The sequence below is a fragment of the Fundulus heteroclitus genome, chromosome 17, assembly GCF_011125445.2.
Source record: "Fundulus heteroclitus isolate FHET01 chromosome 17, MU-UCD_Fhet_4.1, whole genome shotgun sequence".
Classification (NCBI taxonomy): domain Eukaryota; kingdom Metazoa; phylum Chordata; class Actinopteri; order Cyprinodontiformes; family Fundulidae; genus Fundulus; species Fundulus heteroclitus.
This window is the reverse complement of record NC_046377.1, coordinates 14,782,265-14,810,223: the sequence shown is the minus strand read 5'-3', so window position 1 is coordinate 14,810,223 and position 27,959 is coordinate 14,782,265. Positions and strand designations below refer to the sequence as shown.

At 40.8% G+C, this 27,959-nt stretch overlaps 1 protein-coding gene across 2 annotated transcripts; it reads right to left on the bottom strand.

The window, feature by feature from the left end:
* Positions 1 to 350: 350 nt before the first annotated feature.
* hgfa (hepatocyte growth factor a) lies at positions 351 to 27,959 on the bottom strand. 2 transcript variants are annotated; one of them, XM_012869747.3, is made up of 18 exons: positions 27,671 to 27,959; positions 21,630 to 21,783; positions 21,351 to 21,463; positions 20,632 to 20,746; positions 15,042 to 15,184; positions 14,741 to 14,861; positions 14,454 to 14,572; positions 10,687 to 10,858; positions 10,441 to 10,592; positions 8,994 to 9,087; positions 7,758 to 7,897; positions 5,844 to 5,876; positions 5,539 to 5,647; positions 5,372 to 5,446; positions 5,137 to 5,274; positions 3,610 to 3,716; positions 3,357 to 3,490; positions 351 to 3,132 (listed from the first exon to the last, which is right to left on the bottom strand). In XM_012869747.3, exons 1-18 carry the CDS (start codon positions 27,732 to 27,734, stop codon positions 2,956 to 2,958), a joined length of 2,160 nt encoding a protein of 719 aa, XP_012725201.2. In that variant the 5' UTR covers positions 27,735 to 27,959; the 3' UTR covers positions 351 to 2,955. The 2 variants fall into 2 exon arrangements, with proteins under 2 accessions (XP_012725201.2, XP_012725202.2); XM_012869748.3 differs by having other exon boundaries at positions 10,441 to 10,574; positions 27,671 to 27,958.

Genomic DNA, 27,959 nt, shown 5'->3' with positions numbered 1-27,959 from the left:
GCACTTTTTTTTTAAAACCTCCCAGTAATTATTTGCCACAAATATCCAGCACAAGGCATCTCTTATCTCATGTTGAGCAACCCGAAAGTTGGCTGAAAAGCTCATCCAGCGTGCACTCCACACCACTTAAGCCGACGGTGTCCGCATTTGTCATCCGAACATTTCTAGGAACGTAATCATTTATCTCCTCGACCAGTTGTGTGGATAACCCCTGCCGCTTCAGCCACTCACGAATATTCATCAAACACGAGGAGTTTGCTTCTCCCAGTGCTAGAAAGTCACGAAAAAAAAACAAAAAACGGAGAGAAAAAGGTTACATGAAAGAAAACATGCACGGCAAGAGGAACGGCTCAATGTAAAGTTGTTTATTAAAAAACAAGAATAATATAAAGGATACAAAAAAAATAAAATAAAAATCAGAAAATATCATGGATACAAAAGAAATAGCAGCGGTGTTTTATAAGTATGCTATTCACAAAATGTACAACTCAGATTTACATATGTACATTACATTAGGCTAAATTAAATAACAGTTGCAACACTTTCAGGGCACAGTCAAAACAAACCTCCCATGAAACTAAGAACCTTTGGCATGTGGTTTCACCTGTCAGCCAACCGACAGTTTCTGAATGACACGCATATTACTTGTGAAATGTACACTAGTATGAATTTGCGATCACGTAATCTTGTTGCCTCGAAGTTATTGCCAAAAACCGATTCAGACTGCAGGCCGGAGAGTTGCGATGCTTCTTCGAACTATCAACTCAGCCCACCATTCTTTGCATTTGCAGGAAAATCGGTCAGCTCTTGGAAAGAACTAAAACGTTACAATATAAAAAGGGGGAAAAAATCTATATAACCGGAAAAACAAGGTCCTGAAATGTTCTTGTCAGTTTTAGAACATGAGCTCATTTATAATGAACTGAGATGAGATGGAAAGTGGCTCTTTGGTTTGATGGATCAAAGCTGAAAGACGGAAATCACGGAGAGGCACATGCTTGAGCTGGAAGAACAACGGCACAACGTGGTTTGTTTTGATTGTACAGTGATAAAGCTCTGTATCAAAGCTTTTTATTTAAGGCCACATTTGAGCAGCTGATGAGCCATATCTGCCTTTTTGTAGAATCTGAGTGAACCGTAGGTTTGTTTTCTTCACATTTCACCAAGCTTCCCCATTTCTTTCAAACTATGTTTGCAATATAAACCACAAATGAAGCGTACCCTCAAATTATGAACTCAATCATGAAAATTTTCTTCCCCGCACTAAAAAAATAATAAATATAAATTACTACATTCTACAAAGTTTTTTTTTTTAAATATTCCACATAATCAGAGGTTCAAAGAAGACTATCTGACCGTACTACGTGAACCAACAGTAATCCAGATCTATAAGACCTATAAAATCTTACACCATGTCAGAAAGAAAATAAATCTGCAGGTCTGTACACACAGTCACTTTTTATATAACAAAACAAAAAATATTCTACTGACCACACACAGCCCACCAGGGGCCACAGTTCCCTCCAAACTGGAGACCAAACAGCCATGTTATATTTGGCATGGCTCTTCTCTCTCTCATGCTACAAATATTAGCATAAGATTCTGGAGCGGTCCTACTCGGACCCTCTCTCTCGGGGGAAACTAATGGTTACAGCTAACTGGGGAAAAGGTAGTTTCAGCTACTGCACACAATTAAAACTGCCAGGTTGGCCCCGGCCGCTACTGTTGTGTATTCTACGCACTCATATCTACGATTTATATATCCAAAGTCCAATTTTTCTGCCTCTGCTGGACTCACAGGCTGACAGTTTTGGCTGTATGAACTATCCCAACTTACTTATTTTCTCATGGGGAGCGTGAAGGAATTTTATAATGACATTTTCATGCTTACATTTTCATCCTTTTAGCCGTTTCCACAGTTTTCTGCTTGATGCTTTTAACATCGAAACAACTGACAGCTGTTATATATGGGAAGTACCTGGCAACCAGAGCTGATGGGTACACTTATTTTCTGCATTGAGGGCCAAAAGAGCCAGAATGAAATGCATTTTTGTTTAAAACAAACAATAAGAAATAAAATAAAACTTATTAACCACAGCATGCTGACTGCAGACCAATCCCGTTGCCTATAGCTGTGCTTAACCCTCACGACTGACTAATTGGTAAAGAGAGCAGATAAAATACATTTAGGATGTGCTGCAATGCAGGACTATGAAATAATTAAATACTGATTTATGTTTATATCATATGATGAATTTGAATTATCCTCAATATTATATATTTTCTAAATGGCTAAATCATTTAAACTAGAGATTTGTTCATCATATGCAGTTCCACTTTTGATATAAATTACCACCTATTTATCTAGCAATTTATAAAAAATTTTATTCAATATATTTATTACAGTTAAAGTGAATCATTTACATATATTATTATTTATTTGATAGGTTATCTATTTGGATTGTGGTACTTTTGGCCCTCAATGTTGATTTATATTTCCCGTACCACATTTTCTTTAAGTTAAAACAAAAAAAGCACAGTTTGTAGACCAGCTAAACAAACTGAAAGAAACCCCAGTCAAAAAGGGCTACCCTAACAGGTTGGACCAAACGGACCGGGTTCAAGTACTTTCCAGGAGACGCGCTCAGATTTGACTCGCAAATGTCTTTAGTGTCTGCCTTTGTTTGCATGGCTTCACAGTGAACAGTGAAGGTCGCCATCCATGTGCCAAAGACTAGGGTTGAAAAAAGGAAAAACGGATCTTCTGGATTTTTTTCTGTAATATTCCGTCTTTTTAATCCGGGCTTCAGCAAAGTAGCGACTCTCCAAAAAGGGGTTTTTTCCTCGTCGCTTACTTCAGGTTGGCAAAGAAGTTGCAAACCTTTGCGGCCCCGTTGCCTCGTCTTTGGCAGCCTCCCGTACGGTCCACAACAGAACCATTCCCACACCAAGACATCAGTTCCTCTGCAACGTGGGGTAAAGTTTAAATACTTTGTAAATCCACTCGGAGTAGAAAGCAACATTAACGAATAGGGCAGGCTGCGCGGAGGCACACTTTGTCCTTTGGATGCTCACACCGATGATGACTTTTCGTTTGTGCTCCTGGCAAACCAGCGGGCCACCGTAATCCCTCTGAAATTAAATGATGTAGACAAAAAAAAAAACGGCAAATCAAAAAGGATTGTAATGAACGTCTTCTACAACTAAACCAAGCCTCGAATGTGTAAAACTCCGGTTTCCTAAAGATGTCAAATTCCAATAAAAATCATGAAGATTTGCATTTGGAACAACTGACAAAATGCAAAAAAAGGTTTTAGCAAGAAGCTGCTAAAATTAGGCAGATTAACGACACTCACATCGCATACACCTTTGCCTATCTTGCCTCCGGCACATATCCTGCTCTGCCCGGCGTCCCCTTTGATCTGTGAGCACATGTCATTGTCGACCATGGGCATTGTCACAGAGTTCAGAGCTTCTTCAAGTCCTGTATCTGAACAGAGAGAGATCTGACGTCAATGATTTAATAAATATCGTAAGGTGAAAATATTTGCGCTTTAATATCCTTAAACACAAAAAGAGTCTTAGCATTAAGGTGAAAGAAGGCAGTACTTTTTGTTTCCCCCCATCCGTACATGGTGCAGTTGGTGCCTTCAGCCATGTGACACTCTTTTACCGGGAGATGAATCGGAGATGCACCCGCTGACAGAGGGGCGGGGCTGCAACAAACAGTGGTATTTTAGAACCAAACAATCTGCAGATCAATATATACTGTACTGTAAAATAATATAAGACAAGGATAACCCGACTAAATGCAAAATACAGCTTTTAAATTATAGTTTTATTTATTATAGGGAAAAAGTGATCCAAACCAACCAGGGCCTATGTGGAAAAGTAACATCTGCCTGAATGTAAGAACCAGTTGCACCATCTTCAGCAACAACAAATAGCATCAAGCACTTGTTTTAACTGGCAATGAGTCTTTTACGGGGAATTTTCTTTGTTGAAGAATTGTTTCCAGCCACTTTCTGGCATTCAGTTTGCTGATGCGGTGCTCATCGACCTGCTGGGTAGCACCAGCATGCTTGAACCAAAAGTCAAACTGATGGCTGGATTTTCAGGTAACGAGCATAATTCATGGTTCGGTCTATTACAGCATGTGGTGCAGGTTCTGAAGCAGCAACGCAGCCACAGACAGCCCCACTACTTCCAACGTTTTTTACTGTCTTTTACTGACATTCCAGTTTAACAGGAAGCAAACCTTTCATAAAAGGTTCTACTTTTGTTTTGAGAATCCAAAGAATGGTTAACTAAAAAGCCATGGAGATTATCAAGATGTATTTTGTATACTTTTTTCCACCCTGGAACATTCCCACGGCTGCCGTTTTTGCCCAGCCCCTTTCTATTAGCTGAAGCATGAGCACTGAGGCACTTTTGCTGAAGTTGGGCCTGCAAAGCTTTAGCTTTCGCTTCGGGTTGTTTTATAAACCTGCTGGATGAGTTGTCAATGCGTTCTTGGAATAATTTTGGTAAGACTGGCTCCTCCAGGGAGGTTCACTTCGTTACATTTTTTAATCCATTTTTGGCTCTCACTGTGGATAACTAAACTCCTAAAACCTTAGAAGCCCTTTCCAGACAGACACTAGTGAATTTATTTTTCACATGTTCTTAAATGGCTTTAAATCATACAATTGTTTGTTTGAGATCTTTTATTCCACTTCATGTTGTCAGACATTTAAATACTTTTCCGATTATGCAGGTCTCACAGTACTGGGTACTGCTAATAAAATTGATCTCAACCTTTTTAAAATGGGTTGATCAAAGTTAATTTGCAATTTAACAATACAGACTTTGTAAAGGTTTTTTACCTCTTACTACATAAAATGAACAGTATTTTCTGTTTACTCAGGTTTCTATTTGTCTCATATTAAATTATGTGAGGTCTGAAACAAAGTGTGACTTAACTGACTTTTGAAATAAAGACCAAAAATAAACAAAAAGACAAAAGATATTTTCCAGACATTACCCAAACTGAGCAAATGGTGAGTGGATAGTTAATGTAGACCAGATTCTGTCATGTGCCCTGGTTTGCATTTTAACATATATTGATGGAAACATCATCACCAATTGGGTACTTACTCCTCTAGTTTCAACATAACCAGATTGGATCCCTCTGGGCCACAGATCAGGCGAGAGATCTGCAATCTAGGAAGCCTCGAAGATTCGTTGAGGTGACGCAGACCGACCTGGACACTGTAATCCTTGAGATCTGGAACACTGACGAGGGGATGAAAGACAAGGCGGGTCACACGGAGAAACCAAAGATATGCTTCAGAATAAAGTTTGTGGAAAGTTGCAGAAAATGGATCGCTACCAGGATGTGAAGCACTGCTGGTCGGTCAAAACCCAGTCTTCTCTGATCAGTGAGCCACCGCACAAATGAACATTCCTAAGAATATTTACATTAATAATTAAAGACATGGCAAAGTCTGGCAAAACTGGAGAATAGGCACCTTCTTTAAAAGAAAGAAACTGACTTACTCTCGTTGGATGCTGACAACCCAGCTGCCGTCAGTACTTCGTACTTCATGTCCTCCAACTATTCTTGTGTTTATATGCACAAAGCATGATATCCTGGGCCTAGTAAGATCTATGAAAGGAGATGTTTTGATAATGTTTGTCATAGCTTCAAAAGGCCAACCATAAAATATGATTTGTTTAGCCAGGTAAATATATACAGAAGGATCTGATGTAAAGAATTACAAGGAAAAGGGAGAAGATCAGAGATAGGACGCCAGGGAGGAGGACCAGACTAGTGAAAGCAGATGAGCAAAATGGATACTCACTGTTTGGTTGAGGAGCCACTGTTGCTGATTCGCCTAATATAAATAATAAAAAAAGCACAACAGTAAGAACAGACCCCACAGCAGCAGAGCATGGCAAAAGAAAGCGGCAGACTTTATGAAGACTTATCGGCACGTTTGAATCGTTGTTAGAGGCTTTGACAGCAAACACTGCAGATAAATTTGTTCAAGACCTAAAAACCTCACGGAGGACATGTTTTACATTATGGAAATCATCATGCAGCCATTCATAGGAGGCTCTCTAGTGCAACAAGATTGAAACCAGCCACAGAAATAGTTGGGTCCAGGAACCAGTGTTGTTCTTTTTTTTTTCCTTTAATAAAAAACTGGCAGTAGGGTCCCCCATCTGTTAGCTGTTTAGGCGATGCGTATTATCTGCCCACCAAAACCACAGCTTAAGGATCACATAAGACACTGAGCAATATGTAGAAGGGAACTGCTATTATTGTGCTTGGTTGTGGTTACAAAAGTTTGTGAAGCTAAATTATTTTATTTGTTGCACCACACTAAGGTGACCAGACTTCTCTAATGAGAACCGGGGACGTCTCTGATTTTGTTAAGCAGGGGTTGGGGTGGCGGGAGTGATGACGACGCCGCAGAATCTCTGTCTGGGGTTTGTTTTGCCTGACATAGGGAAGGCGTGTTCGACTCAGCTCTTCTACTATGTCGGGACAGTGGCAAGACTGGTTTAATACCTCTTGTTGCACTAAACCTTTTTACTCCATTATGATACACTGAAATCGGGGACAGCTTTTACCGGGGACAGGTCATCTGGGGACTGTCCCCGGTAATCGGGGACGTCTGGTCACCGTACACCACACCTCAACACTAGCACAATTGCTTTAGCCAGTGCTATTAAAAAATTTAAACGTGCACAATAGCTGTTAAGAAAACCTATTTTTTTGATAATTCCCTTCCTTGACGGCCAGTTACCTTTTGATAGCCGAATGACACCTCTGAACTGTTTTTCATAAAGTGTAATTATATAAACAGCTGGTTAGCTGCGATAAGCTAACCAGCTATGCATGTAGTGTTGGATGACTTAGCTTAGCACAAAAACAGGAAGGTGTGGACAAAAAAGCTAGCTCGGCTATGTCTCTGAGAGCAAAAGTTATGTCCCAACATCTGACTTGACATTAGTTATTGTTTATTAAAGAAGACCCATTGATATTACTTGCTACCCACAATGCACTGCACAAATATCTTCCATACAGTTGGAGGTGCTGGCAAACTACAAGCACAACATTGTATTTGTCTGGAAAAGGTCTAAGAGGTAGCTTTTAAGAAAATTATACAACAAACAGAAGATAAATAAAGTACATCAATAGAAAATCATTGCAGTGGACCTACATGCAAGAATCACAAACTAATGTAGGCGAATGGGAAACCAAAGCTTTCCCTATAGTTATTTGCAATAAATCTCAGTTTGCTTCGTCACATAGCATGCTATTTTATGTTTTATTTGTATGCGTGGTAAAACTCCAGCTAGGCCATCACTTGAAAATGATGATGAAATTGTAACTCTTGTATACTTTTATTACCACAATTTAGGCTTCTGTCTTGTTTCTAAAATACATTTGTGTCTTGAAGAGCTGGTTATCTAACCTCACCACAAGCACGCACGACAGAGTAAATGCTAGCTTCCCCCTGTCTTTAGCAACAAATGCTCTCCCCGCCATCTGTAAAGTTTGCTCATAATAGTAATTGTCAGTGGAAATGGTTGAACCTTCTGACTTGTTCCTGAAAGACATCTGCTTCAGCATTAAGCTTGTTTGCTGAACACCTGCATCAGTTGGACCTCTTCTCGTTTAAAAAAAAACAGACAAAAAATACAAAAGCGCCCAGCCTACTTTCTAAAATCTTTTCTTCATATGTTAAAATACTTTAGCCACTCACATTGCTTCAGCTTGCAGTAGTCCCAGGCCAAGCGGTTATTTGGACTCGTGTAACACCAGGGGCCATGTTTGTCTCGGTCTGGATTCCGGCAGTAGTTCCTCTCCAGCCCTACGTGGGATATTGTAGAGTGAGAATCCCCACTGTAAGACACACAAATACAGGTTCTCATGTTGCATTTGTTATTCTGAGCACAGTGTATCAGAGCTAACACTGGGTCACTTCTCATGAAGATTAATACACACCCTCTCGCTCTAAAAATAACCAAGTATGTGTATACTGCCCATAGAGTGGAGCTGTCATGCACATACAGTAAATTCACACTGTAAGCAATCCTATTGTGCCTGGAAAGTTTGACTCTGGGTTTCTTACAGGGCAATGAATCCTCTGCCTTAGCTGCACAGAGCACATAGAAGGAAACAGAGTTTTCTGACGGGTGCTCAAGGGAGTATGAAAGTATGCAGCCTAAGCATTCAGCAGGACTCAGACCAACAGGAGCCACATTCTCCATGGGACCATTTGGTTTTGCTCTTGATAGGAATGAACATCTAATCATGTGTCTTTTTGCCACTTGGCTATACAAGAATTGCACGCAATCTACTCAGATATCCAAAATATCCTTGAAAAGTAATTACGAGGTAGGGGTTTGGACACACAGGCACAAAAATAATGCCAAGTGAAGGGCAACAATTTGTCAGGGGGTGAAGATAATTCCACTTCCCAGGAGAATGTTAAACAAGCTGTAGCTCTCAGCAGTTTTCCCTGGGATGACCCTTAACCTTGAGCGGGGTAGACTTGCTGGCTGCAGTCTATGCGAGGGAGCTGATTGGCTTTGATCTGTTCTCCTCAGAAAGCACTTCCTGGGGTCAGGGGTCGGTTCTGGAACATGTCCATCTGTCTGTGCCATTCTGGCTTTTAAAATTCTTGTGAATTAAGTAAATCCAACAGCCTGACTTTAGCATAAAGTAACAGGCCCTAAAATGGGTAACTTCCTAGTAAGGGTGGGTCACTCAGGGAGCACCCTGGGGTTTCCTCTCATCAGTTAGATGAATAATAATTAGACCTGGTACTGACCCCCAAGGAACCCCATGATTTCCTTTCCCTGTTTGTTTACACTGCTTAGCTTCATTAATATTAAAGAGATTTTCACAAGGCGATGGGCGCTGAACTGCCGACACTTATCCGCTAAAAAAGGTCTGGATCACCAGGACAGCAATTTTCAAGGTCTGTTTACTTTACCTGTTTAAATGAGTTGACCAGTCTGCACAGGGAATTCCTGACCGAGTTGTCGATAAGGTTCCCCGGTACATCTCTCCACTGTCTTCATAGCACTCTGAGGAGAAGCAAGGTTAAGTTACTTTACAAAATCTCATTACAAATTCACCAGAGTGCCAAACATAACCGAGTCTCGGAGTTTCGCAAACACCTGAATGTCTGCAGAGCGCAGAAACAAATGGACGCATTTGCAGAGGGAAACAAAAACATGTTCCCCTTTGCGGTTTGGACCAGTTCGGTGTTGATGACAGCCTGTGTAACCAGTGCTCCTCGAATGTAACAGAAGATTTAAACTTCATTTAAACTACGTCTGTTCTAAAACAGAGGGTCTGTAGTAAATGCCATGTGTGGTCCTCTGAAAGGCGAAGCAGGGGAACATGGGAAATGACAGCGAGCGCTGCTGCCAAAGTCTGGTGTTTTTGTTCTTCCGTGAAATGGAATTCATTGGGCAGCGGGCTGCCAAGTGGCTCAGTCCTGAGAGAGTGATATAGCAAATATCTGGGTAATTTAGCAAAAAACATGACATGTGTCTTTAAGCATCTGCCCTTTAGTATTTGAATTATGTGCTTTGACAAAGAATGTGGAATTTTCTTTACAAATTACAAGACATTTGTTATTTGTTGCCTCTGATGCCCATGAACAAACAGTCCCATATGTTGCATTTTAACAAAACATGTTTCTTTTATGAACAGATCATTGCTACAACCCGACAGGCTAACCACGACAGAGAGAAAACAGCTCTATGTAAACCTAAACATCATCCTACCCGTACCTCTCTTTCTCTGTTTTAAACATGCAAAGATTTGAATATTATAATTGCTAACTCTAGATTATAGGAACCATACTTTAAGACTATTATTTGACCGACAGCTTGAAGCAAAAATGTCTAATGGTTGCTTCTTAAAACATCCTAATTTTGAATGCAGTTTAGAAAATGGACAATAAAAAGTCTGTGTCTGTCCATGGGCTTAGTACACAGAGAGCTGTTTTGGTATCCGTTACACAGAGGTCAGATAATGGAAGGAAATACATTTGGAGCTTTGCCAACCACAGATATGTAGCACTGGGTCCTTTTATTCCAACAGATGAGCAACAAAGAACAACTTTTTGTCTTTGAACTACAGCTGCGTTCAGAATCATTCAACCCCCACTGGAGTAAAGTGTTTTTTTTTACGAATTTGAAATTTATTTTTATCGTTTACACAATCATACCAAAGAACACGTAAAATGCAACTTGAATATCCACAATTTTTTAAAGATACAAACAAATGAATTATTCTGAGCTCAACTGTATTTTTATTGGCTCAATTTCTTTTAGAGGAAAAAAAGGCATTCTCAACTTAATAAAAATCAATCGAGCTTGTCTTTTTAGTAGAAAAAAAAGTGTAATTTTAATATTAAAGCAGTTTGCCTATTTTCGGCGTGGCTTCTGCATCACATCTGGGGATATGGGTGCACTTGGCAATCCTCTGATTGGGGTCAGTCGTGAAGCACCAGGGGTAATCCGCTCCATCGGGGTTGCGGCAGTAATTCTCCCGGAGGTCTCTGTAACAAACACATTTGCTGAAATTTAAATGAGGATGCTGGTCACTGCATTGCTTACAGTCAAGATATTTGATTTCATCACTTCTCTTTTTTTTGCCTTCCCGTCACTCACTTGCATTTGAAGTTCACAGGGAGGAAAGAGTGGTTGTGGGGGAACTGGGAGTCCCAGTGCTGACATGTCACACCCTCTGGAGTGACATTCGTCGTGCCTCGGTAATTTCTGCCGTCCCCCTGGACGCAGGATGCAGTCGTGTTGACATCAGTGTCCTTGCTGGGGTCTGAGTCTGCGAGAGAAAAATGTTGCTGTGAGTGGAGCCATGAGAAAGAAGGGAAAGTCACTTGCTGAATGCTAACAGAAGAATGAGGGAGGAAGAGAAGGAGGGAGATGTTAATCCTCAAAAGAATGTGTCATGCTTTAACTAAGAGACAAATGATCAAAAACAGTAGCACTCCCTCCATGCTGTTATTGGCATAGGAAACACTCACAGTATTCATAACAGTGGTGCCACACATTCTTGCACACAGGGTTTTCCAGGAGAATTATTCAAATTGCCTAAAATTGCGTCGCTTCTGTAACATTAACCCTTTTAATCTGAAATTGATAACACCTTCTAATTGTGCTAAAAAATGTGTCAGTGATAAATGTCTTATGTAAAAGACATGCCATCTACAGGACCTTCCAAAAGTATATGTATGTGCCTCAAACTTTTCAACATTGTCATGTTTCATTTCTGGCAAGACGTGCAAATCTATGTTCACAAACGCCATGCATCCAATTCCACTTTGAGCCATTTTTCATAAAAGAATGGGCAAACCATTTAGTCTCTCAATGTGCAAAGCTGTTAGAGACACATCCTAAATGACCTGCAGCTGGAATAGCAGCGCAATGTGGCTCTGCACAGCATTAATTCAGAGCGGCAGAACAACCAGTCGGATTTGGCCCACTTCACCCCTTAACAAACTATTTCAAACATGTTCAGCAGGAATTCAGCTTTTAGCAGCGGCGCAGGGGAAGCGGTACACAGAAAGCACCTTCTCCCCTCCAGATCCCCGTCTTTGTTTCTTTAGCCTTTGACAGATGAGATGAGGGAAGATGGAGGAGGAACGGGAATGTTTTGAGGTAGAAACGAAAAAGGCGGCTGGAAGAGAAGGAGTCTTTGGATTGATGTAACGCATGCCGGTGTCTGTGTGCTCCGCACAGTACAGGTCAGTAGTTTTTATCTTTCTGAGGGCAGGCATTGAGGGATGCACACATCTGGACAAATGGAGAAACCGCCGCCCTCGCCGTAAATCATGGGCTGTACTGTAAAGTGCATGTGTGTTCGTGTTTGACGCTGTGTGTGTTGGAGGATGCGCGCAAAGGAATATTTCAGAGCATTTTAACAAAAAGAAAGAATTAGCAAATGAGGTGAGCATATTCTTAGCTGAAATGTTTATATCTTTATTCCATGCCTTGATTGCATCGGAAGAACAAACGCGACCAAAGGTACAGATCAAGCAGACACAGCCAAATGTAATCTGAGTCTAGTGAAATTATATTATTCACCTCTACCCTAATAATGTATGGCAGGTGTGTAACAACTGGAGGTCTGTAGGGTTTCTGCAAAAAAAAATATTTCCATTTACTTTTTGATGAAACACTATTTTCCAACAGATCTAGTCCCACTTTGTGCCGCGATTATGGAAGACAGAGCTCTGCCTGAGATGTCAGAAAGTCCAAAGTCTCAGACTGCTGTTAAGTTAGGCTGAAGTCTAGTGTCTGTGAGGGCCGTAGCATATGATTCACATCATTTTCATGTTCATCACACCATTGACTGACCCCCTGAGCCCCGTGAGGAAGCATCTGCAATCGCTTTCCTCCTTTCACATTCAATTGTCGATATAAGTTGTGATTCCAACCCAACGTTCATGCCACTATAACAGCTACTGTCCCCTTCAGAGCCTGCAGACCTTTGCAGATGTCTTCATGTCTGTTCAACATTTGCACTTTTTGTCACTTCACAATCAAACTATGCATTTTTTTAGGTATTTTAAGTGACATACCAACCGACTCAAGGAAGAGCGAAAAAGTCATACATGGTTCTACTTTATGGAACCACATTTTGTTGCATCTACAGCTGCAATCCTATGTCAAAGACAAAGCTTCCAGAGACAGATGCACATTTGTAAGCCTTGGGCATGGGATTTTTGATCCATCCATCAACTTCCATGTACTTGCTGATCCAAAGCATCACCACAGCATGCTGCTGCTGCCACCATGTTTCACCGTGGCTGCGGTGTGTTCTAGGTGTAAATTTTCCACCACAAACACGCTACGGGTAGGTCACAAAGTTCACTTTTGGTCTCACCTGACCAGAGCACCTTCTTCCACAGGTTTGCTGTGTCTCCTTAATGGCTTGTGGGAAACTGCAAACAGGACCTCTGATGTCTTTTTTTCAAAAGATTGCTTTTTTTTCCAATGGTTATGTCAAGGTGGACGGTTGGTTGTGTGCACCTGTTTAATAATTGTAATAGTAATCTGTGCAGTGCTTACATAGGTTACTATTGGTTGGTTAATTATAGTAAACTAGCGCATAGTAATAGCAACCTGTGTCACAGAAACACAGGTTACTATTACATAAATGTGTCCTGCCTACTTTGATGATGGATCTAGTCAAAATTTAATAAAGTCAATCACACAATTATCTATGTCCAACCAATATTTAGATCTGTTTCTCCATGCAGAGTCATTGGGCGCGAGGCGGGGTCCACCCTGGACAGGTCGCCAGCCCCTCACAGAGAATTAGGACACGGTCTTGAGATATCCATTTTGTAGAGCAAAACTGTCCTGGTGATCAGGTTCCCCATATACGCCTAAAATGCTGTAACGGAAACGTTGAAAGAACAAAATAAAAAAAACAATGGCTTTTTTTTTCTTGCCCTCCCTTCATAATGGCCAAATTTAAGGGTTGGACAACAGTCAACCCTAACCTAACTCTATTCATGACCTGTCTGCTGTGTCCCTTTTTCTTCTTTAGGCTGTTTGTTCTCTAAACTTCAGAAATCTTCACTAATCAGGGAAATTCAGGAGGCAGCTGGTTGCTGGCAACTCAATACATATGCACACTATACATTTTCTAATTTTATTCATTAAAAAAAAGCAGAATTAAAAGAGATCCTTTTCCTTTCACTTCATACACTAATAAAACATCACTTTGTCTGTCATCACATAAAATCCCAACAAAATACAGACTTTTAATCTCAAGGTGGAGTTTATCCTGGTTAAATAATGGTCAAATGAAAATAAAGTAATGTGAAAAAATCTGAACACGTTTAAGGGGTATTTATAGCTTTAAATGACACTGCATGTGAAGCATGTTGGTATAGTGGCCTTCATTGTCACCGTCCAGTTTCCAAGCTTTTTATTCAGGCAGATGTTCCCAGTTACAAACAATCTATTTTGCTGTTCCTTGTTGAGTTAGAAGGATCTAAAGCCCAACACCACATTAAACAACGACTTGTAAGACTTCACATGGGGGAACTATATTCCCAGACAACCACAAAAACCACTGAAGTCTGTATGCAAATTGTTGCAACTTACATACAGACTATGTATCAACTTCAATGATAAAATGATAAAACCTGCTGGTGATACAAAACCAAAAAAAAAAAAAAAAAAGAAAAGAACCAATGCCCTCATGGCTATGTCTACTTCCAAGTCCTTTAACAGATTCCCAATTGTGTGACACATACTGTTTGAAGGTTCGAAGCATGAAAGATGTTGAGAAAAATGGCCAACAGAGTCATAAATCAGAGCAAAAACAATCATTTGGGCTTTCCTTAGTTTCTTTGAAGACTTAAGTCAACAAAACTCCCAGCAAAGATATAAAACACCCTTACCACACACGGTGATGTTGCAGTACTCCCACGGAGTGTTGGGATCCGTGGTGTAGCACCAGGGCCGCAGACGGTTATCGGGGTTACGACAATAGTTGTCCCTCAAGTCTTTATCCCGATACCTTCAGGGACAGAGTGAAAACAGGGACAAAAGGAAGTGGGATGGGAAGTGAGTTACAACAACTGGTGAGGTCCATCTCTCCTGAGCATTAGCGCAATTTTTTCAAGCATCTGTCATGGGTGTGTGCTGGTGTCTGTGAGAAAGATCAACGTCTTGGTTTTCAGCTTACTTTTTGGGCTGGAACGGGTGTACATGAGGCCGTTGTGAGTCCCACCTCTGGCACTCCTTGCCGCTCTCCGTTTGGTCCACTTTCCCCCGATAATCTTCTCCATTACACCTCATACAAACCTCTGCCAACAAGGAAACAACAATCATCAAAACATTGTTTTCCGTTTCCAGGAATTCAAACAAAACCTATGACACGGAGAAACCAATACACTAGGAAAACATTAATTAAACTCTTGAGCACCTCTCGATTTTGGCTTTATTTAACTGGAAACAGTTTGTCCACAGATGATGTTTCGCCTTACCCTGAGAACATTGTGGTATGCCACACTCCTCAGCTCGTACATTGGGGTCTGTGGTGTAGCACCACGGACCACCAGGATCGTTGTTGGGATTCCGGCAGAAGTTTTCCCTCAGGTCTTGTGTTCGGTACCTGTCTGGGTAAAACCTGAAGAGACATTACAGGAGGTGTTAACCGATACCATAAGCCGTATAAATAAATTTGCAGGAGTGCTTGCACACTTGGCTGTAGCAGCCGTGTTTTTAGTATCTAAATGGCCGGCAAGCGTGGCCCATAACAATCCAAATAAATCCAACGGGAAACTTCATTATGTTATAGGCATAACTCTGTGAAATTTAAGCAACCTGCAGTCTGAGCAGGCCGCATTCTCTTCACATGCTGGAATGATCTCTCGTAGCAATCGCATGCAAACCAAGTCATCAATACCTCTCTCTTCCCCGTGTTAGCACCTTTTGCATAATCACATTACTGATTCCAACCATTTCCGGACTCTGTGAAGTGTGAAGCAGCTCAAATCTCACAGCGCCGAAACCACCAGCAGCACAACACTATGCTACGGGCCAGTTGGAGCAGCCCAAGCAGCTCCTTTGCTGGCCACCTTTGAGTGCATTTAAAGCTAATCCTTCTCTGTCAACTGTTACAACACATTAGTGTCAAGGAAAGTGTTAGGAAAAAAAAAAAAAAAAAGAGCACAGCGTCCCAAGCAAATGTGATGCAGCAAAGAAGTGGCTTTGAGGAATCCCCCAAAGCTAAATGGACAGTGCATGAAATTAATCTTCTACTACGGCGGGATGATAAAAACCTGGCACGTCAACGCCTTCTGATTTATGCAGATCACAAGACACTGACAGACGACAGAGGATGAAGTTTAAGCCGCGCAGTACTAAATCACGGGAAAATGAAACCACTGATCAAGAACCTAAAAAAAACAACATAAGAAAATGTTGAAAATCTTGTTCAGCAAGTGGTGTAATGAACATTTGCATAAAAAGTGCTTCCTTGAGATACTTGTCCAAACACTTCACCCTGGGCCTATTGTGGTTACCTTGAGAGGCCCTTGAATGCCTCAAGTAGACATGCAAAGCATCTCTCTGTTCAGCAATAAAAAGTAATCTTTATCATTTAACTTGGTGACAAAAAGAGTTTAGCAGAGCAAATGGATAAAGAGCTTCCAACCCCTCCATGTCATAATACAAAAAAGTATAGATCCAAGGTAACTAAAGATGCATGCAACTAAAACAAAACGCATATTCCAAAACAGCACGGATCTGCGGCTGGGGCCAAAGATCATATCTGTTGTGTGTAACTCACAAACTCAGACTGTAGGACTCCATCAGAAAGGCTGTATTGTTAATTTAGAAATGGAATCGCACATTTCTTCACTTAAGAAGGTTAGGGGGAATGAAAAAGGCTGCAGCATGGGAGCAAGTTAGCTGTAATGATGTTTTGCTAACAGATGTTGGCCAGTTATTCATCATTTTGCCAAAAGTCTGTTCCCATTGGAGTGGAGGCAGACACTGTGCACACATGCTTCCTTCTTTCAGCCAGCGACACATATTGGCTTGATTTTGGATAACACTGAAGATGAAACCTAGGCCTGAAGTAACTGGGGCAAAATGTCTGCTTTTTTACTACAAACAACGTATTTCAGCTCAACCAATGACTTCAGTGGGACAAAACTTCCTTGATGTGCATCCGTCTTTCTAATTTTTTTCACATGCATAATTATATTATACATTCAGATAAATGGGGAGAAACCAAAGAAAAAAAAAGGCAAATATACAAAATATCAATGACATTTGTGTCTTCAAAAATAGGTATGAAAGAAATTGAAAGCACTGTCCAACTAGATAAGTCAACAAGTTTTAGCTTTAGTTTAGTCAAGTTTTAGTCTTTGAACTTTCTTTTTCTTCAAAATATAACAAGGGCAAAATACAGTGGTTTATCAAGCGTTGCTAAACTAGTCTAGCTGTGCAATGCTAAAGCTGGATGAACCTCATTAGCCTTAATAGAATTCGGATCAGTTTTACACGCTTTATTGGTTCCACTTTAGTCTCAAATAGATTTTATGCACACCTTTACAAAAAAATGGAAAACGGAAATATTCTTTATACGTGTATATACATGTTTCTACAAAGAGGAAGACAGGGTTGGATTGGGGCAAATAAGCAGTGTATTGATATAAATACCCTGACTGTTAAGTGGTCATCAGATTGACACCCCTGGGGAAAGAAACTGCCTCTGTGGCAGCGACTTGTTTTAGCAAAAGGTGGTGTGTGTAGCGCTGGCTTGAAAGTAAAGGTTTAAACAGTTTGTGTGCAGGATGTGTGGGTTGTGCTGATTTGCTACCTGCCATGTTCCTGATTTTGACACTGTACTTAATTTACGAATCAACGCTTTTTCCAAAGTTTTGGCATTGTGCGTACAAACATTTATAGCTCATTAAAACTACACACAATTCCTACTATTTGCACGTTCTTCTGATCAAAACTTTTCAAAAGAACGCACAAAATTCTGCCAGCTCGGGCATTGGTTAGTTAATTTTAGCCAAGTAAGAGCTAGCTAAATTTTGGCAACTTAATTTAGAGCATATAGCTCAACCAACGTTTTGTCTGGCTACAAAAACGTTCAAAGCTCACCAATATTTACCAAAGTCTTAACTTTTTTTTCTTTGAAAGTATTAAGTGACAATTTTCTACCAACTTTAGCTTCGCTATTATTAGCTGAGAAAAGCTTTTGCAAAACATTGTTAGCCAAATTTAGAAAGCACTGTGCTCTCCAAGTTTATCAAGTCTGCCTAAGAACCCTCGAGGCTCAATAAATGAACAATTTCCTACTGTGTGCAGTTTATTTTGTGCAAAATATTTGGCAGAAAAATATGCTCTACTTTTCCAGTAAAAAAAAGCTCTGTTTTTATTGCAACATTACAAAATCGTCTTTGAAGCAAACAGATGCATATGCAAAGATTTTGGACGCTTATTGTCTCTTTTTGATGCTAAAGATATGACTGTACTGATCTCACGATTTTGTGGATTTGGCAGGTTAAAACAACTTTAAGTCCTTATGCAAAGTAAGGAGTTGCACATTCTTCATGCTTGACTAGCCAGCACGACTTCTGGGTAAGACCTCAAACACAGACAACAGGTGGAAGTCCCACTCCTTGAAGGAAACCTCCTGAGAAAACCCTCCCCCCCCCGCCACCTTAATCGGCCAAGCATGAAAATAATAGTTACCCGAACCTCAAATGGTGCATTTTTCCCTAGGGTGGTAATTCCAACACAGCGGGACAGTCCAATGTTAGGAAACCCCACAGTGGTACTAAATCTCCCTTCGGTTAATCTCTCACTCAACCTTTGAAATTCTGACATAAGAGGTCCATTTCTATTTGAGCACAGCGCGGAGACCATGTGTCAAATAAACGATGACAAAGGTTTCCTTATGTTAACCACTGCTTTTGAAAAGTGATGACAGGACTGGGGCAGCGTGGGAGAGGAGAGGAACCGCACTGCAATCTGTTTTAATTGTAAGCAAACCTGTATATTATCTCAGTATGCTTGTAACTCAGTGAACTTAGCTGGACATCAGACAAAAAAAATGACTTCAGTCCATAAATCTTTGCGCCTTCTTTATTTTATTCTGCCTCGCTCCTATTATTCACTCTGCACCTCTTCAAACTGTTATTACCCCGCTCTCCCAAATCCCCTCTCTGCCACAGTTAAAATATCTTGTAACTAATGAGCACCACTAATGAGAAGCTGGCACATATCCATCTCTGCAAAGTCACTGATCTTGCCATACTGTAGCTGAGAGAAAACATCTTTGGGATACACCTGATGGCCTCTGGTGAAGCAAAGTAAAAAAAAAATAATAAAAAAGAAAAGAAAAGTCAATGGGGAGGACATCCCTACATGTGTTGAAAGAAATCTGACATAACTCTGGATAAACGTTCAACGGTCTCTGAGCCTCCACCTTCCCCTAACCCCCGAGGTGGAAGGGGATGAACCGAGCAACAATAAATCAGATATTCAGGTCTGTTCAGTATCAGGCACAGAAAAAAAATACAAGGAGCATCCTGGAAGAAGCTGGAAATCTAAAAAAAAAAAAAAAAAAGACATTAGCTTTGAAGCCTTTTGGTTTTAATCTATAGGAATTTAGCAAGAGGAAGTGTATGAGCAACATAATGTCTGCCGAGCATGGTGCCAGAGCTTTAAAGTGATAAAATATCTGGAATTATTCATCATAGTAAGGAATCACGCTAAACAATGGGTATGTGACTAAAAGTGATTGCAGTGCGGTGGAAAAAGGATTTACCCTATACGGATTCTTCTGTTTTTGCTTTTCTTTGTCACATGTTTCAAATCAAACATTTCAGACAAAAATATCTACAGTACAGTACATAAAAAAATGCTGTTTTCAAATGACGACATCTATTGCAGGAAAAAAGCTATCCAAACCAACCTGATAACCGTGAAAAAAGTAATTGCCCCCCTACATAAATACATACAAAAAAAAATGTATTGGAAACCTGTTTTCAATTTCACAAGCTAAAACTAAGAATAACTACTGTCAGAGCGGTAGAATCAGGAAATCGTTTAGATGGAACCTGTCCAACAACATGAAGCAGGTTAAAAGATCTCAAAAAGCAAGACACCACATCGCAGAGCTAAACAAATTCAATAACAGAGGGAAAAAAATTTATTTTAGGCTGGAAAGGAAAAGATTTTAAGATTTTGGGACTTATGAGAGCAGCAGTTAGAGCCATCATCTACAAATGGAAAGCATGCAGAACAGTTCTGAACCCATCCAGGAAAGCCGACAAAAATAACTCCAATCATGAATTGTCGATGTCGGAAAAGATAATTGAAGTATTAAAAGGACTCATTTGCCTCACTTAAGATCAGCACTCATGATTCAAGCATAAAACAGATACAAAGCACCAATTGGATCCATAGAAAACAGCCCCAAGGCCAAAACCACTGCTGACCAAAAAGAACTCATGTTTTCCAGAAAACATCTCCAGGATCCCCAATAAAATGTTCTGTGAACTGACGAGACCAGAGTGGAACTTTTAGGAAAGTGTCTTTTAAGGTTTTTTTTGGCATCAAGCTTAGACAACGATAAAAAAAAAAAACATTGCAACAACAGTGGAACATGGTGGCGGTAGTGTGATGATGAATTATGCTCCCTACCGGAACATCCTGAACGAGAATGTAAATCATGCCAGAAAACCCTTTAGTGTGGCTTAACAAAAACAATTCAACAACAACAAAAAAAAAACGGGCCAACATTTTTCTAAAGTGATTCACTGCCAATTCACTGCCAATAATCACAAACAGTTGTGATTAGATGACAGCTTGTTTGCTACAAGTGTGGCACGAAGAGTTATTGGGTTTCCTTTTTTTTCAAATAGGGAGGTATTCTTTTTGCAATCTTTGTTTCTTAAGAAAAATAAATGACACATTTCTTGATGACCTGAAACATCCAAGTGTGACAAAAAAAAACGGGTCACATGGTTTTTTTTTTAACAGCACTGCGTGATTCAAACAAAGCAGTACTAACTTCGTATTACGCTTCAGACTAAAACGAGGACTTACGTGTGCTCGTTGATGTTATTATCAGACCAAGCTTGGCAAGTGATGTTTGACTTCGTCCAAGACCTCCTCCCTCTGTAGTTGCCCTTGGTGCCGCTGATACACTCTCGAACATATTCTGAGAGAACAAAGGTATACCAAACGTGTGAAGACATCCAGCTTTGAATGCGTTCTGTCATTGTGCCAACGCACACAGGTGGTTCAAAGTGCAGTTGTCATAGTCAGATTCAGACGTAGTTGCCCAATTATGGTCAAAAAGGAGATATTATTTTTTTCTTGCGAACGTTTGCTTATCTCCCAGCCTGTTTGTTATTCTCAAAACGCGCAAATCCCCCAAGTTCATTAAATGTCAGAGAGGAGAGCTTTCGTAAATTCTGCAATAAATCCTAAAGTGCTAGATTCCACAGCTTACACTTTAGGCAAAGCTCCGCCGTGCTGGCTGTAAACAATGATTTTTTTTGGGGTTGTTTACGCTCTCTACTTAAGCCTGCTACATGTTTAAGAGTTGGCTCTCCACACCAGAGGGATTAAACCGCTGGTCGTGAAGAGATCCGCATCTTCTAATGTGTCAACAGGTAACGCAAACACCTTAAAGCCTGGATGAGCTAACGCAGATGTGTCACCACAACAAACAATTTGCCCAAATCCCCCGCTCCTCGCTGTTCTCGTGAGAAAAAAAAAAGCGACGAAACGCCTCTGAAAAAAAACCCGGAAAGACTTACCTTTTTTCTCGTACAGAGTGAAGTTGACGTTGGCCTGCTTCTGCGCACCGTGGGTGAAACGGTCAAAAAGAAGCAAGTGGCATTTCCTGTTGTGCCTTTGATAGTTGAAAGCTCTGTGAGGAGACACACGGGAAGCAGTTGAAAGATGACCAAACGATAAACAACAAAAATATGTAAATACTACTAGGCGCGCAGGAGGATAGCAGCAGCGGAAGGGGAACATGGACGTGGGGAAAACAAGTGAATTCGGAGAAACGCGGGAAAGAAAGTGTGACTCACCTGCAGCTGAAGTTTTTCTTGCACCTTCGCGCACATTGTTCCTGTGAGCAACTCTTTGGTATCGCTGGAGTCTGAGAACAGTCTGAGCAAAGCAGCATGTGGTTCTCACTCTTTTCATACTTCTGTAAGAACAGACGAGGGTTTCGACAGCAACCTAAAATATAAACCGACAGGGATTTGAGTACTCAGTCAAGAAACATCTTGCATTATCCTTCAGACTCATAAATCCTACCATTCAAATATTGCTAATATGGTTTAGAAACTTAAATAGGTATGATTGTATGGTAGAGTTTGGATAAATGTAATGAATGAAGTGCCATGCTATCTGATGACAAGGGGCCAATTTTTAATCATACCACTGATTTAAGCAACGCGGTCCAGAAAACAGTTGTACAACCTGAACAAGGGTTAATATCCAATCTCTCTAGCATGCAACCCACATGATACATTAGTTGATCCTACTGATCAGGATTTAGATAGGCTGCCTGTCTCTTTGCCACTTGGGACATTTGTAATTTGATTCTGAACGATCTGCAACAGGACGTTACGGACCGACTGTACATCAAACAGTACCGGGGGGTGTTATGTACCCGCTTGAAGAAGAGATGGTTTAAAGTATTGTTCCACTGGTTATTGTAAAGACATGTGACTGTAAAGAAATAACTACCAGTTAGATGTTGTTTTTTTTTTATTTGGGGTTGATCAGGGCTCCTAATCGCTCATGTTTCATAAGAGTCAACAGGCGCAGAAAGTATCAGAACCAAAATAAGTGGAAAAGGGATGTTAGATTTTAAATGACGTTATATGTGAGGTCTGAGCATTTTATGACTATCTGCATATATGAAAACAACAAACAAAAAACAACAACATTTACTGACGTAAAAAACAATGGTTTACAAATGCATTTGTTTACATGCGCAAAAACTGTCAGTGTTTGTGCAAAAACGTGGCCTTAAATTGGCAAAGAGGGGATTTTACGGGAAAAATGAAGTCCGCTAATGGCAAATACTTTTGAGTCATTTAGAATGAAGATACCTAGTGAACAAAGCTGGTGGCTGATTTGGTAAGGAAGTTGATACTGGCCCCATCTGAATATGTCTAATTATAGCTCCTAGCTCCTGCTCCTTGACCTTTCATGGGGTCAACAATAAGAACACTATTGTGGGTAGGAAAGGAGCTTCGCACTGCTGTGCCGATGTTGGACAGCCTTTAACTCCGACGTCATTATGTGATGTACAAGGATGATTTTAGTCAAATCCGGGCCTACAGCCTTCTGAAAATGAACTACAAAGTGCGTGCTCTCTTCTCTCCTGACATTTTCGTTAATTTCCATGAGGTTGGCTGCGCTTAGAAGTCATGTCACGCAAAGGTTTGTGGGATTCCTCATAGTTCCTTAGTGCCGGTAAGGGACATCGCGAGGTTCCTATGCTAAATTAGTTGCGAGAGGAAGCATACAGGCTCCTTGTCTTACCTCCTTCCTTACTGACTGCACTATTCAGACAGCACTTATGACGACTGCTGACGCACTTCCGCTTTGGCTAAAGATTCCTTACCCAATAAAGGTAATAAGATAGAGGCATTGACCAATGTTTCTCTTTTTGCTGCTCTAGTGGTCTTGATTTGCCAAAAATCGATAGAATAAAAGGAAATGAGTGAAGAGATAAGGGGAATGACATGCGGCAAAGCTCGCCAGGTTGATAGTCAAATCTGTGACAACTTTTTCAGTATTTAAGGCCTCCGTACACGGGTTGCATTTTTCTGCCAATTTTCCGTCGAACGACTTTTTGGTTGCATATCCTTATCTCAGTATGGACGGCTTTGTTAACTTTTAGTTTTCAACCACATGTTTGGGATAGAAGGCAATACCTCTTTTCAAAATTTCACTTAAAGGATGCTTCCTTTGTCGTTTAGGCAGTACTTTTCAGTCATCAAAACCTTGACCAAAGTTAAAAATATAGTCCATACTTTCCCGGAATTTACTTTCAGTAATGTCAGCATATGGCAAACACTTTTTTTTTTTTTTTTTTTTTTTAGAAAGTAATCGGTAAATTCCAAGAATGTATTATACAGTGCAACTGCATATTTTAACTGCTTGAGGAAGTACCTCCTAAAAGTTAAGAAATATCGCGAGTGTCCCTGGCAGTGCGGAACATTTCCTTTGAGCACCTGGAGGAAGTCAGTTAAGATCAAAAATCTCAGTCATGTCACTAAAAGTAAATGAACCGGCCTGCTGAAATTCAAAACCTTGAGTTACCTGGTATTTTTTTTTCCTTTCTTTAAAACAAGTCTCAACTTATGCTCTGTTTATTTTATCACCACCCAAACCATTTGATTACTTTGAACAGCATGAGTCAAAACTCTTTCATGTTAACGGTTACTGTCTCACTGCTTATTGTGCAATCTTTGTTGTAATATTAAAGCATTGTTGTGCTCTAATTGACTAGGGTTAAGCTGTTACGTGCACAGTTATAGGCAAATGTCAGCCGTTAACATGACAGTTTAGTTTGGCACATAGCAGAAGATTCTTATCAGATGTTCGGGAGAAAGTTTGGAACAACTAAAAGTGACGACGATAATGAAAACGGCCGACAAATTCCTGTCAGAGCAGACGCACTGAATTGCACTTTGCCATTCTGTGACCTTATCTCCAGGAAATAATCTGGAATATGGCACCCAGTTCACATTTTTGAAAACAATGCACATCTTATCCCCAATAACCCAACTGGTCTTGGGAGAAAGTCAGAAAAAACAGGGAAATGTTTGCCTGTTCTTGCACCCAAAGCTAAATTATCTGGAGCTGTAAGGACATAGGAAGGAGGGGAGTGACACCTATCAACAGTCTTAAATGCTTCACTGGATAACCCCATGAAACAATATTGCTCATTTTACAGACTAAAGCCACCTTTTCTTCCCCATTTTGTGATATTTGGAATGCTATAGTTTTAGGTTACGGATATATTTATGAGTTATCACGGCTCTTACAGAAAGCAATTTCATAAGCTTACATTCATGATTTTGTAAGACTTGGTAAAGACTTATAAGTCCTGCTGTTTAACAATGCTGAGTTTTAGTCTTTTTTTTTCTTTCTTTGCATGTTGAGAAAGCAGAACTTATACTCTGTGGCCCTGCTTGCCAGAGAGAAACTTTAAAATCAATCAGAATTTCTAATAAAAAAATACATTTTTATGTATGATTCTTATTGTGTAGCCTCTCGGCTTTTGGAAATGTAAAAAAAAAAACAAAAAAAACGGTATGTGTGGAAAATGAACCTTCAAACAGTCGGCAGAGCAAATGGACCCATTGTATTTCATTCTTGCCTTATTTATAGAGCTTTGTTGAGAGCCCTTTCTTTTGGAAGAAGCACTTCAAACGAAGAGTCTATCATTGCAAAAATGTGGCTCAATGCACACGGGATCACACGGGGTTCAGAAATAGGACAGAATCATATTTTAAGATGAAAACTTTGTGACACAAATCCTTCATTTTTACCTGCTCAGGAAAAAAAAAAAAAAACTCCCCCTCTTTCAGCTGGATTGATTTCCCTCGCAACTGTAGTTTCCTAGTGCTCACCAGGACCTTCAAACTTTAAGTTTATAATTAAAGGCAAGTGAGATATAAATCTTCCAGGAAAATCTTTTGCTACCGAGTTACAGCCACATGCCCCCCTTGCCAAGACCCAACACAAGACGCTGCGTGTGTGTACTTAGGATACTGTAAACTGCGGACCGTTTAGAGGCTTGTCGTGGTTGAAAATGGTTTTAGGGGAGGACATGTTATTAATGTTTGGGCTCCACTGGACCACATCTGGCAGTCATCACGGTGTTGTTCCAGCCCTGATGTCTGGCCAGGCCGCTCAATTAGATTTCACTTAGTCTCTTCCTCTCCTTGCACTCAGACCCCTGCTATCTCCACATATCTCCGCAGCGTTTCGCTGAAGCATGAGGATGAGGATAAAAGGTGCTCAGGGGGTGAGGCTGACGGGATTTAATGGGAAGAGGCAGACGCATTTGAGGAACAGGTTCGAATTAAGTTTGAAAAATGCAGATGGGAGGGGGCGGGGGGACTGACGAGCTGACCGTGCGCAAAAACTTTTAATTTGAAAACCATTTGGCTGACCCAGTCTGAACGCGTGAATGTGCATCGATCTGAACCATTGCATTGTAGCTCTGGCCGTTTTCTCTCTTTGTCCCGCTAAAGGTGAAGCACCGTCCCCGTGTCAGCAGTCCTCCAACCCTCTAGTAGTTTTTTTTTTGTCCAGCACGGCCCTCTGTTCAGATGAACCATCTTTCCAGAGTGTCTGAAACGTTTCGCTGTACCTGCCCAAACAACAATTGAAGCTGCCACCCCATAATGATGCTGCCACCACCGTTTTTCCACAGTGCAATCCTGCTTCTTGAGTGGCGTGTGCAGCGTTAACCTTGCATGTAAGGCCAAACCTTTCAATTCTGGTCTTATCTGATCGGAGCACATTCTTTCACACGTTGGCCGCGTCCCCTGCAGAGCTCGTGGACCCTGTTGCAAACGGCCAAAGGATCTTCACAGTAGCTCAAGCTCAGTCAGACTGGATGGAGAATATCTGTGCACATCATGTTCCTAGTTTTGTAACAGATTCTGACTTGAATTTGGGTATGGATTTTCAGTGGGTCAGTCCAACACCTGTGATCTACATCATTCCATGTAGCTCTGGCTGCATGTTTTATGGTGGTTGTGCTGCTCTAACGTGAACCTCTCGCCCAATCTGCAGTCTTTAGCAACCTCCGGCAGGTTTTCTGCCAGTATTGCCCTGTTGCTGCAGCCTCCCTGTTTCTGCTGTAGAAAAGGAACAGGATGATGCTGCCACGGCCGTGTTTCACCACGGGTAGTGTTCATCAACGTCCTTCCGTTCAAAAACGATTTTCCCGCGTGGACGACAACATGTTTGCGGCCGTTCCAAAAAAAACTATCGCTTCTCGAGCAACTCGCAGTCCGTGGATAAACAGGAACGCAGCAGGTTAGGTCTCTGTCTGGGAATTAAGCAGTACACGATACATCTGCTTTGGATGGTGCAAATGTGCTGGAGTGTTGAGCAGCCAGATGTTAACCGCTCTCCACCCCAGTCCCCCACACACACACACACACACACACACACACACACACACACACACACACACACACACACACACACATACACACAGCTTCGTAGTTCCTTTTTGCTCGCTCTCTTTCACACATCTTTTCTATTCCATCTAGGCGCACCAGGACCTCAGTGCTGGGTGCACATTTTTAGTGTTCCCACTTCTGGTGCGGTCAGAGGTCAGGGTCAACACCCCCAAAGGTGGTAACTACACATCCACCGCTTTACTCGTTGACCTTTTTAGCCGGACAGATGTGAACGAGCGGCCCCGATCTGTAAATCAGATAACCCGCAATTTCTCTGAGGCTCATTTGGACGTAATAAAGCGCAGCCGGGTGTAATCCTAAATCAAAGCATGTTTTCAGGCATCTTCTCTGCAGCTCAGTGTCGGCATGTCTCTGGACTGAGGAATTGTTTAAAAATCTTTGAGGGGAAAGCAGTACCAACAGCTGATGTGCTTCTAGCAAACAGCTTGTCCTGACAGCTTTTATAATTAAAACCACACAGTCAACTCCACCAATACATTTATAATTAACATTAAACCGAATAAAGGGACATTTAAGAGAGAGCTGGGTGCAGCAATATAAATTGAGAGCAGTTCAATTTATATATATATATATATATATATATATATATATATATATATATATATATATATATATATATATATATATATATAATTTTTTTTTAAAACAGGAAAACGAGGAGCAACTTTCAGATATCAGAACTTTAGCAATTGGGTTTCCCTCAATTATTTAACCTTAAGTGTACAAAAACACTCGCTTATTGTCATTATTTGTTTAAACTTTATCAGAAATTATTTATGACCTAAAAGTGAAATAATAAAAGTCATTCAATTACAAATTGTGATTGTTCAATCTAAAAACAAATCTAACATGCAACAGAACCAAAGCTCTTCAGTTCTCACCTGTATCCAGACAAATGACCAGAGCACACACCAAAACCTGGTAAATCCATACGTTTGCGCTCATGGTTGGGTCCAGACTTTAGAGATCAGATTAGAATCCCGACCAAAGGAGCGACTGACACGGCTGCCGGTTCAAGTCCCGAGAAGTTGATGATCTGCTGGAGGCTTGCCACCTTTCGTCCCCCCTCTGAAGCCACACACGTCCTCGGTTCAACCCCTTTTCGCCAAAGTTTTGGGAGCAGCTCCCTCTCCTCCTGCAGCGGCTTGCCTCACCGCTGTCAAGCTCTCC

What these genes read in the sequence shown, in the direction of transcription:
- hgfa (XM_012869747.3), bottom strand. Translation starts at nt 27,734, where the DNA reads ATGAGCGCAAACGTATGGATTTACCAGGTTTTGGTGTGTGCTCTGGTC. An exon ending in CTACTGCAAGCTGAAGCAAT is followed by an intron (nt 5,877 to 7,757) that starts GTGAGTGGCTAA and finishes TATTTATATTAG; the next exon opens with GCGAATCAGCAACAGTGGCT. An exon ending in GTTATGTTGAAACTAGAGGA is followed by an intron (nt 3,717 to 5,136) that starts GTAAGTACCCAA and finishes TGTTTGTTGCAG; the next exon opens with CCCCGCCCCTCTGTCAGCGG.